This window comes from Callorhinchus milii, unplaced genomic scaffold (genome assembly GCF_018977255.1).
Source record: "Callorhinchus milii isolate IMCB2004 unplaced genomic scaffold, IMCB_Cmil_1.0 Scaffold8, whole genome shotgun sequence".
Taxonomy (NCBI): domain Eukaryota; kingdom Metazoa; phylum Chordata; class Chondrichthyes; order Chimaeriformes; family Callorhinchidae; genus Callorhinchus; species Callorhinchus milii.
In genome coordinates, this window is record NW_024704749.1 from 22,378,240 (window position 1) to 22,392,820 (window position 14,581).

General features: G+C 48.7%; 1 protein-coding gene across 1 annotated transcript in view; it reads right to left on the reverse strand.

The window, feature by feature from the left end:
• The window catches only part of LOC103173145 (ras-specific guanine nucleotide-releasing factor RalGPS1-like), a 43,421-nt gene that overhangs the window by 19,270 nt on the left and 9,570 nt on the right, over positions 1-14,581 (reverse strand). The window contains exons 2-5 of the mRNA XM_042337440.1: positions 11,092-11,188; positions 8,063-8,186; positions 4,128-4,235; positions 1,339-1,389 (exon numbers count right to left, since the gene is read on the reverse strand). Coding sequence (XP_042193374.1) covers positions 1,339-1,389; positions 4,128-4,235; positions 8,063-8,119 — 216 coding nt within the window. The 5' untranslated portion in view covers positions 8,120-8,186; positions 11,092-11,188. The remainder of the gene's footprint in view (positions 1-1,338; positions 1,390-4,127; positions 4,236-8,062; positions 8,187-11,091; positions 11,189-14,581) is intronic.

Below are 14,581 nucleotides of genomic sequence, written 5' to 3' on the forward strand. Positions count from 1 at the left end.
CCCTGAGGAGCTGAATAACGGAGTTATTTTCACAGTGAGGTAGGCAGTGGCCCGTTGGGGGAGAGGAGGGGGTGGGGGGGGGGAAAGGAGTTTATAGTGTTGTGGAAACAATGTCTTTTCCCGTCTCTTCCCATGGCAGCTCTGTGTTTATCCTGCGTGTTTACAAGAAACTAGTTGGATTTTTCTAGCGCCTTATCACGTCAAAACATCTCTCCAAAGCCTCTTCGCTCATTAGCCAGCGAGCGCGGTGGTCACTTATGCAGCTAAACGGCAAAGCCTGGAAGTTAATGATCTGTAGCAGAAAGACGGAGCTGTGGAGCTGGTACAAGGCGAAGATTAAAGCCTTGGGTCAATTAATCCCAGTGTTTCCAAAGTTCAAATTATTTCTGCAAGAGGTCCTGGCATACAGAACGCATAAAGGGAATTTCCTATCTGCAAGATTGCAAGCAGATGACAAGCAACCAACCAACGAAGGCATGAGCTGCAATTATACATTCCCCCAGTGGGTTTCCACATGAGCTTTATTGGTCTTTGGGTAGTTGGTTGGCAGAGCCAGTCTTTGGCTGGTTAGCAATTCCCAGCTGAAACACGAGAGGGCGCGGTGAGCAATACAACAGGGCCTCGTTCGAACTGTGCCTTAGTTTCTTCTAACGGGAAGGTAGGAAGGAATCCTGTAGTTCAGTGGTTAGAGCGCTCGCCTTGTAAGCCAGAGGACCCGGGTTCGATTCCCAAGATGGGCGAAACCGTAGGCAAGTTTTCTTACTCCACACGCCTCTGTTTACCTGGCAATAAGTAGGAACCTGGTTGTTAGTCAATTGGTGAATTGCTTTCCAGGGGTTATAATTCCTCCAAAAAATAAATAAATGAATAATAATAATCATAATTTGGTCACTTAATCCACGACTGTTTTGTGAGACACTGCTGTGCGTGATTGGCTGCCTCGTTTTGCTCATAAAAATACAGTCAATCAGTATATCCTGTAAAGCGCTTTGAGACGTCTCAATGATGTGATAAATTGCAAGGATTATTATTATTATTATAAGAAGAAAGGAAGGAACTATTTTGCCATCAAAAAACAACACAAGTTCAATGAACTCACAAGCAAGAAAGAGTTCAACGATAAAGTTCAAGCATAAACATAAAGTTCGAGCATAAATTGGCAAATAGTGGGGGTCAATTTAGATGGGCACGGGGGGGGGGGCAGGTTTAGGGATGAATGGTCAATGGAACATCACCCAGATGTACCAGAAACAGACCACCTCCCAACACCCCCCACCTCCTCCCCCGTCCAAGATCCCTCTCATCAGAGAAGTGTCGAGTACAAACCCTTTAACTCACCTCTGGCTGAATGACTTTAAACACTGGGACGTCCATTAACGTAATCTGGCTCTGTAATACAAGAGAATTATAACTTTTAGTTTTTTGGCTCCATTTGGATTTAGTGATACCCAGACTCCACACTGCTAACATCCTCCCCCTTTATATATGACGTACACATCAAGATAAACTGTCCGTTAGGATGGGGTTTGGGGAGCAGGGCAAGAGGTAGGTAAATAGGACTGAAAGAGTTATAGATATTTTGGGAGGTCAAACTCGCAGGTCTATTGGGAGAGCGCGGGGCAGTGGGATTCATTTGGACAGCTTTCAAAGAGCTGGTACGGATATGATGGACCGAATGGCCTCCTCCTGTGCTGCATGATTCTATGAAAGGATCGCTCTTTTAAAAGACCCCGCAGGGTCACAATGGGCCAAACGGCCATTTTCTGTGCTGTAAATCTCTGTGGTTCATAAACAGGGATCACAAGCCCCAGGTCATAGCGCAGCTGAGCTTCACAGCAGTGTAAGTAGTAATAATACACTTGCATTTGGTTTAGCACCTTATCACGTCGGAAGGACGTCTCAAAGCGCTTCTCAGCCATTAAGTGGAGTGACTGTGTGTATTTTGTAGGCAAACGAGCCATGAAACGAGCGGCTGATTTTATTTGGGGGTGGGGGAGAGGTGGGGGGAGGAAGCTGAAGGAATGGAATAGTGTCAGAGAGAGAAAGTTTCACCATGTTTTGGAATATTTGCTCTCTAGATTCACAAAAGGTTTGAACAAAGAGAAGAGGCAAGAGATGGTTCGTGTCATCACGAGAATAGACTGAGGCTCAGGGTCAGGGACTTAAAAGAATGTCGAGAGCAGATTATTGTAGTGATGGGAACTTATAAAAGCGGGAATTCTGTTAAAACACACCAAAATAATTGCCTTTTTTTTAAGACAAATATGTCCTGCCGTGAATTTCAGCCCTGTTCAATCCCCGCACATCGACGGGATTGAAGAGCGAAAATAAAATAGTCTCCTAAAGAAGATCGGTTTTCCACACAGACAGACAGTTGGGGCCGACAGTAAAAAGGTTTGGAAAGAGATTTAAGGGGGAATTTAGTCTCTCTGAGGAACGGCGGGTTTGTCCATAAAACAAAAGTCAAAAATGCCACAACCAGTGATTAATGTATTGATGGAAGAACTATTTCATACGTTGGAAGGGTTTCGCATTTGCACAAAGGTTGGGAGACATGAAACAGCTCATCAATAACAACAAAGGCTGGAAATGGACCAGAGTGAAAATGGCATTTCAGTGCAGAAGGATGGATTTGGTGGGAGATGTACATCTGTGACAATGATCAGTCCGTCCGATTGCATACAGATGTGTCCTCATTGTCGTTTCTCCTCTCAGTCCCTGGCATCACGTTTATAAACCCTCAGCTTTCAACATTTGTTTCGGTGGAAGAGTGAGAGGGAGAGAGAATGAGGGTGTGAGAGAATGAGAGAGAGTGTGAGAGAATGAGAGAGAGAGTGAGGGAATGAGAGTTTGTGAGGGAATGAGAGAAGAGAGAATGAAAGAGAGAGAATGAGAAAGAGAGTGTGTGAGAGAATGAGAGTGAGTGAGAGAATGAGAGAGAGTGAGAATGAAAGAGAGTGAGAGTGTGTTAGAGAATGAAAGAGAGTGAGAGAAAGTGAGATACAGAGAATGAGAGAGAGTGTGGAAGAATGAGAGTGAGAAATTAATAATGCATTTGATATCGCGCTTTTCACGTCTTCTCGACGTCTCAAAGCGTTTCACAGAATAGACTGTAAAGTGAATTGACTGTATATTTGTGGGCGAAACGCGGCAGCCAATTATGCACAGCAGCGTCCCACAAACAGTCGTGGATGGAAATGACCAATTCATTATTGTGTTTTTTTTGAGGGATTATTATCCCCGGAAAAGCGATCTACCAATCGACTAACAACCAGGATCCTACTTATTGCTGGGTAAACAGAGGCGTGCAGAGTAAGGAAACTTGTCCAACATTTCGCCCTGTCCGGGAATCAAAACCAGTCCTCTCGCTTGTGAGGTGAGCACTCTAACCACTGAGCTATAGGACTCCACGAATGAGAGAGAGTGAGAGAGAATGACAGAGAGAGAGAGAAAAAGAGAGAGGGAGGGAGGAAGTTTTCAAAGTTTGCCTTCGCAAGAGACGAACACAGACTCTTAAACCATTTCCCATCGCAGCTGAGACCCCAGGGCATTCAGATGATGGCAAACACATTACTGATTACTTGGACGGGGATGAAAGAGATGAGAGCAAGTGCGTGTGTGAAGAGAGTGGGGGGGGGAGCGAGCTTTCCTGCTGTGTCAACACCCCCCCCCCCCATTAAAGTCTCGGACACATCAGCTCAGCTCGGTCAGTGGAACATTGGGGGTCAGAAGGGTTTTCCCTGGTTTTAGCCTGGCACAGTGGTGGGGCTCTCGCCTCAGAGTCAGAAGATTGTGGGTTTAAGCCCCACCACGTCTGGACATGGAATCACATTGTCTAAGCCGACACTTCAGGGCATCGCTGAGTAAAGGGGGGGGGGGGGGGGGTGGTGTGGGAGTGTGGCATTGTTGAAACTGTCGTCCTTCAGATGAGACATTAAACCTCTGATGAGGCGCTGTATCAAATGCAAGGATTATTATTAGAAATACTGAGTCGGTTCATTCATTCCATGCCACTGCTCTGCCTCGGCCCCATATACAACCCCCCCCCCCCCCCCCCACCCCAATCCAGCCCTCGACCTAAAAGAGAGAGAGGGACCCAAACCCCAGTTGGGGGCAGTGATACTCACAGCGAACTCCTCGGGCGTGACTTTGAGCACATCAAACACCACCGCGTCGTAGCTCTTCATGGCGTAATCCGAGCACTGACCATCCAGCGACTCAGAGCTGCTGCTGCCCTGAGGAGAGACCGAGAGCCAGAGACACGACGTCAAACGAGCACACGACACTGGGTCAACCCCCAACTCTGGACTTAGGAACAAGAGGAGGTCATTCGCGCTTTGAGACGTCTCGAAGACGTGATAAGGCACTGTATCATATCTAAGGATTATTATTATGATGATCGAGCCTGTTCCACTATTCTATTAGATCACGGCAGATCTGTACCTCAATTCCATTGACCCGCCTTTGCCCCGTATCCCTCGATACCCCAACCTGACAACCGACCTCAGTGCTGAACATTTGAATCGATTCAGCAATTGTGTGCGTGTGGGGAAAAAAATCCATTCAAGTTAAAAAAAAGTGTCTGTGTGTCCGTGCGTGGGTGTGTGTTGTGCGAGAGCATGTGGTGTTTGTGGTGCGTGTGTATACGTGTGTCGTGTGTGCGTGTATGCATGCGCGCGTGCACACGCACACCGTGGAAAGTCACAGGCAGATGGCACGTTCCACAAGGCAGGCAGCCCCATGGGGTAAAAGCCTTTTCATTCCAAGCAAAACTTTTAATAACTTTTAATTTTTTCAGAGAGAGAGTGAGAGAGAGAGAGAGAGAGGGGGGGAGGAAGGGAGAGAGAGAGCGAGAGAGAGAGAGGGAGGGAGAGAGCGAGAGAGAGGGAAAAATTAGGACAAATCTCAGCGATGGGAGAAGGAAGCCATTGGGAAAGCTGGAGGGACGAGAACAGCCTGGGGTCACGAGGCTCCCATCTTTCTCAGTGTGGGGTCAGGGGGGATTGGGGGCTGTCACCGGCTCCCAGTTCAGTTATTAAGGGAGTAGCAACCAGCGGTTGGGGGTTAGGGAGGGGGGGACGGAAGATGGATAACCAGTTGATCGTGTTGCCTGTCCTTTTCTCGCAGCTGTTTCTTTCACTTCCATCCTCCTCCCCAACACTTGCGCCCCACACACACACACACGTCACTAACATACATGCGCACACGCACAGAGTTCACACACACCCTGCACACCACATGCATGTCATCGTGCAATACCATCCAAAATGACATTGGTTAAGCGCCGTTCACTTCGGGAGGATGTCCCAAGGCACTGTACACACGCGCCAGACACACACGCAAATGCTCGCACACGCACGGCACACACACCACAACCTATACACCACAGGTATACCACACACCCGCACACCCCACATATACACCGCACACACTACACGCACACACCACACACGCATGCGCCTTTTTACTCGATCGGATGTTTTCCCCACAGCCACTACACGCTCAGTATTTCTGTTGCCCACCGTTTGCTGCCACTTCTTCTCAAACAAAGAAGAATGCCACGGCTCACCCTGACAGCAAAGTGATCCTCAGCGAAGATTTGCTGAAGAGACAGTGAAGAGGGAACAGAGTGGAGGCTGGCGTGGAGTACAGACAGCGGCACACACTAGTCTAGCAGGGCAGCCCGGCTCAGTTCTCTGACGCTATATAAATGTAAGTTGTTATTGTCGTAGAGAGAGACTCAGTAATTAGGTTTTATCACAACGCTGTGAGGAATAGGAGCAGACGAAATGCAAATAAATGTTTCTTAAAAAAGCCCTCCCCTCACCTGCGCACAGCAATCAACATTAGCACCTTCACACTGTCTGCCTCCTGTCTAAACACAAGTACCAGGTTGCAATCAATCTCACTCACATCTCCTGCTTAATGGATCAATCACTGCCCCATCTCCTCTCACCTGCCTGATTCCTGAGGGTCGGGATAGGGGAGAGTGGAGGATGGGGGGGGGGGGGAAAGCAGGGAGATCAAAAGCACGGTCGAAAAGGAGGGTCTTGAAGGAGGTAAGGGACTGTGGGATGGAGTTCCAGTGGATGGGGGCAGAGTGTCTCGAAGTGGGGGAGACCGCTGAGCGGGGGGAGCGAGCAGGATGGTAGGGGGTTCGGAGGTCGCAGAGGCAGGAGGGAGCAAGACCGCGGAGGGCTTTGAAGGTGAGGACCAGGATCTTGAACTGTATTCTCTGTGTGATGGGAAGCCAGTGGAGTCGGGCGAAAATGGGGGCGATAGGGTTACGGAGCCCTAGCACCACAAAACATCTTTTACAGGTGATTACTCGCTCCAAATTATTGGAGTATTAATCCCTCCCGCCCCAAAAATAATAATAATAATTTGGTCACTCAATCCACGACTGTTTGTGGGACGCTGCTGTGCGCAATTGGCTGCCGTGTTTCGCTCACAAAACGGAGTCAATCCACTTTACAGTGCAGCCTGTGAAGCGCTTTGAGATGTCTCGATGACGTGATAAGGCTGTATATCAAATGCAAGGATTATTATTAATAATGCCACAAACTATCACTCACAAAGTATCACTTGCACAAGCCAACACACATACAAAAATACGATTGTTAAGACCAGATCGTCAATGACCAGATGGAAATAGACACACGCACCATTACACACATATAAATATGATTACATGTGCAGATATATTCTGGGTTTATGTTCAGTTTGAAAACGATTACATATCATATTTATCAGGATCTCAGGAGTGTAGTTTGCGACGTTGGAAATACTTTCGCATTCCGTCTCTTTGAGCTTCCTGAGCCCGAGTACCTTACAAACTCAATGACCCATTTTGTGTTGATGGGGAAAGATTGATGTGTATCTTGCTGGAGGAGGTAGAGTTACAAGGAGAAGCTGGAGGAATCACCAACAAGGAGTAACGTCATACTGGGAATGACTGATGTCCGACACAGAGGGCTTTAAACCCTCACAAACCAGCACAAAGCTTTCTGTCTGCGTGTCTGTCTATATGTCTGTCTGTGTCTCTGTCTGTCTGTCTGTCTGTCTGTGTGTGTCTGTCTGGGAGGGAGTAATCACATGGCATCTCTCAGAGAAGGTGACTGAAGGCTATCGATGAGAAGATGACCGAGTGCGATGATCTGCCGAGAGGAGACTTTTTCAAGGGGGTGGGTGGGGGGAATGGAGTCCCGTAGCTCAGTGGTTAGCGCTCTTGCCTCGCAAGCGAGAGGACCCGGGTTCGATTCCCAGGCGGGTCAGGGCGAAACCTTGGGCAAGTTTCCTTACTCCACACACCTCGGTTTACCAGCAGTCAGTAGGAACCCAGTTGTTAAGTCGATTGGAAGATCGCTTTCCAGGGGTAATAATCCCTCCAAAAAAAAAGTTTGGTCACTCAATCATATAAACAGTGCCCTCTGGGGGAAATAGCCATACACATCACCTCTCGTTACTCTCTTCTGCGCTAAGGAATACAACCCAAATCTGCCCAGACACTGATTATGACAGTCTCTGAGAGTGAGAAAGTGAGAGTGTGAGTGAGTGAGTGAGTGAGTGAGTGAGTGCGTACTCGAGTGAGAGTGAGGGAGTGAGTACTTGAATGAGAGTGAGTGAGAGGGAGTGAGAAAGTGAGAGAGTGAGTGAGAAAGTGAGGGAGTGAGTGTGAGTGAGAGTACTTGAGTGAGAGTGAGTGAGTGAGAGAGAGTGAGAATGAGTGAGAGTGAGTGAGCGAGTGTGAGTGAGAGAGTGAGTGAGAGAGTGAGAGTGAGAGAGAGTGAGTGAGTGAGCGAGAGAGTGAGTGTGAGTGAGAGTGAGTACTCGAGTGAGAGTGCATGAGAGAGTGAGTGTGTGTGCGTGAGAGAGTGCGTGCGTGAGAGAGAATGAGTGAGAGAGTGAGAGAGAGAGTGAGTGAGAGAGAGTGAGAGTGGGAGTGAGAGTGAGAGTGAGAGTGGGAGTGAGAGTGAGAGTGAGAGTGCGAGAGTGCGAGAGAGCGAGAGAGCGAGTGAGAGAGTGAGTGAGAGAGTGAGAGAGTGCGTGGTGGGGGGGGTACCTCGGGGGTGGCTGATGTGATCCTGACGGTGCCCGCCAGCCCGTTCCTCCTGTACATGTTGCCGCCGGGGTGTGGCCTCACTGCAGGCTCCGCCCCCGGCCCCCCGACACAAGCAGCCAATCCCCTGCGGCAGGAAAAGAACCGTCAACAACAACAACAACAGCAACAACAACAACAACAGCAGCAATAGCAACAACAGCAATAGCAACAACAACAGCAACAACCACAACAGCAACAACCACAACAACAGCAATAGCAACAACAGCAATAGCAACAACAGAAGGGGGAAACAGTGTGATTGTAAAGTGTAGTGACTGTGTATATGAGCTAAGTCCTACAAACAGCCATGAAGTGAGTGACAGATTATATCTGGAGGATTGTTGGCCGGAACACTGGGATACACAGTGGGATTGAGGTACATAGAGCTGCAGTGCCCTCTGTTGATCTAAATTAGGTAAAACCACGTGAATTTTCAGAAGGATGTTTTTTGGAATTTTTTTGGAATTGATAGTCACCTGTGTTCAGTTCCGGGCCCCACACTTTAGGAAGGATATCAAGGCATTGGAGAGGGTGCAAAGGAGATTGACCAGAACCGTACCAGGAATGAGGGACTGCAGTTATCGGGAGAGGCGAGAGAAGCGAGGATTATTCTCCTTGGACCAGAGGAGACTTAATAGACTCAAAATTAGGAGGGGATTCGATAGGGTGAACAATGAGAAACTATTTCCACTGATGTGTGGGTCGGTTTTAAAATAGTTGTTAAAAGAAACAGAGGGGAGGTGAGGAGAAATGTTTTCACACAGCGAGTCGTTGGGATCTGGAATGCATTGCCTGAAAGGCCGGTGGAAGCCGATTCGGTAACAACTTTTAATAGAGAAGTAGATAATTATTTGGGGAAGACAAGTTTGCAGAGCTATGGGGAGAGAGCGGGGGAGTGGGGTTGATAAGGGCTATGGGGAGAGAGGGGGGGAGTGGGGTTGATCAGGGCTATGGGGAGAGAGCGGGGGAGTGGGGTTGATCAGGGCTATGGGGAGAGCGGGGGAGTGGGGTTGATCAGGGCTATGGGGAGAGAGCGGGGGAGTGGGGTTGATAAGGGCTATGGGGAGAGAGTGGGGGAGTGGGGTTGATCAGGGCTATGGGGAGAGAGTGGGGGAGTGGGGTTGATCAGGGCTATGGGGAGAGAGTGGGGGAGTGGGGTTGATCAGGGCTATGGGGAGAGAGTGGGGGAGTGGGGTTGATCAGGGCTATGGGGAGAGAGTGGGGGAGTGGGGTTGATCAGGGCTATGGGGAGAGAGTGGGGGAGTGGGGTTGATCAGGGCTATGGGGAGAGCGGGGGAGTGGGGTTGATCAGGGCTATGGGGAGAGCGTGGGGGGAGTGGGGTTGATTTGGAAGCTCTTTTCAAAGAGCGGCACCGACACGATGGGCCGAATGGCCTCCTCCTGTGCTGTATAATTCTATGATTCTATATCAAATTGAAGGATTATCATTATTACTCCGATCTGCAGCTCCCTAATTAATCCTAATAAAAACCCTTGCCTTTGACACGGCACTTTTCACGCCGTCGAAACGCACGTCTCAAAGCTCTTCACAGGATTTTGCTGCAAAGTGTAGTGACTGTGGTTTTGCGGGCGAAATATTGCTGCCCACTTGGTGCACAGCGAAATCCCCACAAACATCTGCAAAGTAAACGGCCAATTTGATCTCATTTGGGGGATTATTGGCTATCAGAACACCGGAAGAGAAACTTCCTTCTCACAAACTTTCGAAGGGGAAGAGCATTAAAGGAGTGTGTAAGTTTTTTCTGTAAGAATTTGGTGACTCAATCCACAACTGTCTGTGGGACTCTGTTGTGCGCAATTGGCTGCTGCGTTTCGCCCACAAAATGCACAGTGAATTCACAACTATACACCGTGAAGCACTTTGAGACGTCTCAACTACGTGATAAGGCTCTATATCCAATGGAAGGATTATTAATAATATTAATAATAATAATCCTCGCATTTGTTCTTGATACAATGTGGAGTCCTGTACGTTAGTGGTTAGAGCGCTCGCCTCGCAAGCGAGAGGACCTGGGGTTCGATTCCCGGGCAGGGCAAACCTTGGGCAAGTTTCTTTACTCCACACTATAGTAACAACAAGGGGCGGGTTGGGGGGTGGGGGGTGGGGAGGTAAATGGTAGTAGAGCACAGAGCTCCAGAGCGCGGGTGGGGGGTGGATCGCGAGTGCTGGCACAGGCTCAATAGAGTTGTGGGGTAAGCTCTAGGCTTCCAAGAGCTCTTGTGCAGCCATCCTGTGATGTGTGTCTCACAGCAATAAACTAACTCCACATTCTTCCTTCCTCTTCCCCACTTCCCCTCCCCTCCCCTCCCCCCCACTCCCCCCCCCCCCCCGGGGCAGGTTTAATTTAGCAGCGACTTCCTATTCAACGCAACGAGGTGTCAAGCCTGTGGCTTATCTGTGACAGCATTGTGTTTCTCTGTATTGACGGGGCAGAGGGCGGGCAGCCAGGCCGTGCACAGGCACCGACCGGGTCAGACATCGCGTGCCATAAAACGATAAGCCACTTGCAACTTCCGGCCAAGTTTCGCCCACAAATATACGGTCAATTCACTTTACAGTCTATTCTGTGAAGCGCTTCGAGACGTCGAGAAGACGTGAAAAGCGCTATAACAAATGCAAAGATTATTATTATTATTATTATTACACACTGTGGTGAGCTCTCGCCAACCTGTCTCCTGTTACACTAACCCCACCCTCGCACCCCCCACCCACCCCACGACACCTTGCGAGATTGCCACAGAATGGTTTCTGGGGCGCGGTTGACGGGATATCTGACACATGTGGAACCGGCTGCCGCGTTTGGGCCCCGAAATACACGGTCACTAGATTTGACAGTGTATCCTGTGAAGCGCTTTGAGGCGCCTCAACGACACGATGAGGCGTGGTATCAAATGCAAGGACGTTTAATATTATTATTGATAATATATTGTATTATTATAGAGACTGGCAACTTGATGCAGAAACTCACCCATATTTTTTTCTCCACGTCGTGCGTTCTACATCGGGACCATCGGCCAATCGGGCTATGGGGAAACAGCCGTAGGGACGCCGCTTGCTTCACAGCCCTGCAATAACAATAATGATAATAATCCTCGCAATTGATACGGCGCCTTATCACGTCTTCGAGACGTCGCAAAGCGGTTCACAGGATACATTGTGAAGTGAATTGACTGTATATTTTGCCCCGAGGCTCTGGAACTCCCTTCCTCACTCCCCTCGCCTCGCCCCCTCTCTTCCTATTTTCAGGTCTCTGCTGAAGACCTTTCTTTTCGAACGCGCCTTTGGTCACCTTCCCCCCCCCACCCCACCCCGGGCTCGGTCCCGAGATCCGTTACTGTGAAGAGCGGTGTGGAGGGCGCTACATAAATCCAGGTTGTTGTTGTTGTTGTTGTATATCTTGTGGCCGAAACGCAGCAGCCAATATTATTATCATTTATTTTGGAAGAATTCTTACTCATGGAAAAGCGATCCGCCAATCGACTAATAACTGGGTTCCTACTTGCAGCTCAGTAAACAGAGGCGTGTGGAGTAAGCGACCTTGCCCAAGGTTTGGCCCTGACCCGGGAATCCAACCCGGGTCCTCTCGCTTGCGAGGCGAGGGCTCTAACCACTGAGCTACAGGGCTCCAAACCAGCCTTGGACCGTCCATTGGGCACACATCGGACATTTGGGGGAGAGACAAAACATTTGCAGGCCCCCAGAGGTCTGAGTTCTCTGGGATTGTGTGTCGGAATCGCCTGTGCCAATCCACCCAGCGCCATTATTCTGTAATCGCAATGGTTCAACACTGGAGGAGGTGATCGTAATATAGTGATCTAACGTTTTGATATTGATATAGCGATGCAGTGTTATCATGTTGTCAAAGCACTTCACAGGATTTACTGTGAAGTGGATTGATTGTGTGTTTCGTGGGTCAGTTTGCGCACAGGAGTGTCCCGCAAACACCCACAAGGTGAGCGAGCGGTTTTATTGAGGGGGGGGGGGGAATTGTCGGCCAGGACACCGTGCGAGAGAAACTTCCTTCTCTTTTGAATAGCGCCGCTGGAGATCTTTATCGCGCGCCTTGCCACGGCAGTGGCAGAATTCCGTTAGTTAAATCACAAGAGAGAGAGAGAGTCCCCAGGTTATCACGAGATAAGATAAGTAAACGCAGCAAATAAACAAACAAATCCTTGCGATTGAGACAGCGCCTTCACGGCAGCTTTGAGAACCATCCTGTGGGCCGGAGGAGAGTGGCAGGTTACGTGTCTGGCTCGTGGGTTTTGAGCGGACTTGATCGTGCTGACGGTCACCTTCCCCCTCCCTCTCCCCCAGGGCTCGGGGTCAGACTCCGCCACTGTCAAGCGCTCTGGGTCGCTGCCCGGCGTGAAGGACGTCGTGTAAATGCAAGTGGTAGTAGTAATAGTAACCGTGTAATTGACAGCGATCAGCACAAGTGCTGCCTCTGAGAGCCTGACGTCCCTCTGTATCACCATCAGTGGCCGCACTTTCAGCCGCTACACCCCGAAACTCTGGTACTCTCTTCCTCAATCTCTCTGCCTTAACCCCCTCCTTCCCCCCCTTCCCCCACCCCACACGAAAGTCAAGCTCAGCATCATTCCTAAAGAGGAATCCCAAACTGGTGGATTGTTTGTTGATCGCGTTGTTTTATTTGACCTGCTGAGAATCTGGGAGCTCGACCGCGATTTAACTAACTCTGAATTGGCTTCTGACCCTAAATTAATATTTCCTTTAATTCCCCGGGGGTGGAGGGGTGGGGGGGGGGATGTGTCTCCTCAACAGCAAATGTCACTTCAAAGCAGCGGCGCTGAACATAAAACAGAAACGCACACACAGCAGATTCCAGCTCCCGGCCTGGCTCAGCCGGGAGGGCTCTTGGATCTGAAGGTTATGGGATCGAGCCCTACACTGATCACAGTCTCGGCTGTCGCTCCAGTGCTGTCCAGAGCTGGGAGGGGGGAGGGAGGAGGGGGAGGGGGGGCGGTGTGGGGCAGGGGTGGATGTGGGGAGGGGGAGGTAGAGCGTTGAGCTCTTAGAGGTGCCGTTCTTCAGAGGGAACGTTAAACCGAGTTCCCCGTCTGTGCTGCTCGGGTGGATGTTCGTCAACCCCGTTGGAAAAGAGAAGGGAGTTTCTCTCTCTCCCCCTCTCTCTGCCCCAGTGTCCTCCTGGCTGACGATCCCTCAAATACAATTGCCCACTCATTTATTTCATAGATGTTAGTGGGACACTGCCAATGCGCAAGCTGGCTGCTGCATTCACCTACAAAAACACACAGTCACTACACTTGGTAACAGTTAGCTTACAATAATAATCCTTGCATTTGATATAGCACCTTATCACTTCATCGAGACGTCTCAAAGCGCTTCACAGGATGCATTGTAAAGTGGAGTGACTGGGTATACAAGAACAACAGCGATAAACTAACACACGAACGAATGGACGGACTGACAGACGGATAAACCAATCAATCAATAAATAAATAAATAAAGCCAAAAATATTGATGTGTTTTCACACAAATAAAGATATAAATATATCCCCTGACAACAGGACTGAGAAAACTGGGGCGAGCGACTAATAATAATAATAATAATCCTGGCATTTGACACAGCGCTTTATCATGTCTTCGAGACGCCTCAAAGCGCTTCACAGACTATACTGTAAAGTGGAGCGACTGTGTATTTTATTGCTGTTATCGAGTTCTTGTGACGAACGAGCGAGGAGGGAGGAGTTGGATTGAGATTACTCAGTCGATCAGCTGTTTTCAGGGAGATTTCATCTTTCACAACAATTATGTTAATTCACATCCTCCGCACACTTTGTTTTTGAATCTTGTTAAAAGCCACTCTCCTAATTGAGGTAATAAGTTCTCGTCACTCAATTAAACCCATTCAAATAAACCAACAGACACAGACTGAAAAAACACAGACAAATCTCTTGTTTCATTACAACACCCTTTGTAACAAGTTGATTCTTCTTAAAATATATTTTTATATATGTATAATTAAAAGACTTAATTAAATCCCATCAACGTTCTACGCACAAAAAGCCAAAACTTTTCTGCCTTCTGTAGAAATAAGATCGATACGTTTGATTAATGCTCGGGAAATAATAATATAATAATCCTTGAATTTTATATAGCACATTCTTGTGTCTTCGAGACGTCTCAAAGCGCTTCACAGAATATACTGTAAAGTGAATTGACTGTATATTTTGTGGCTGAAACACGGCAGCCAATTGCACACATAAACAAGAGACAAAGAGACAAATCAGATATAAACCCCATGCAATTGTGTGTCACCTTGCACTGAACCACACAAACCTTGCACTTCCTTTTCTTAATTGGCTGCCCACAAAACACACAGTCACTCCACATTACAGTGTATCCTGTGAAGCGCTTTGAGACCGCTCCACGACGTGATAAGGCGCCGTATCAAATGCGAGGATTATTATCATTAT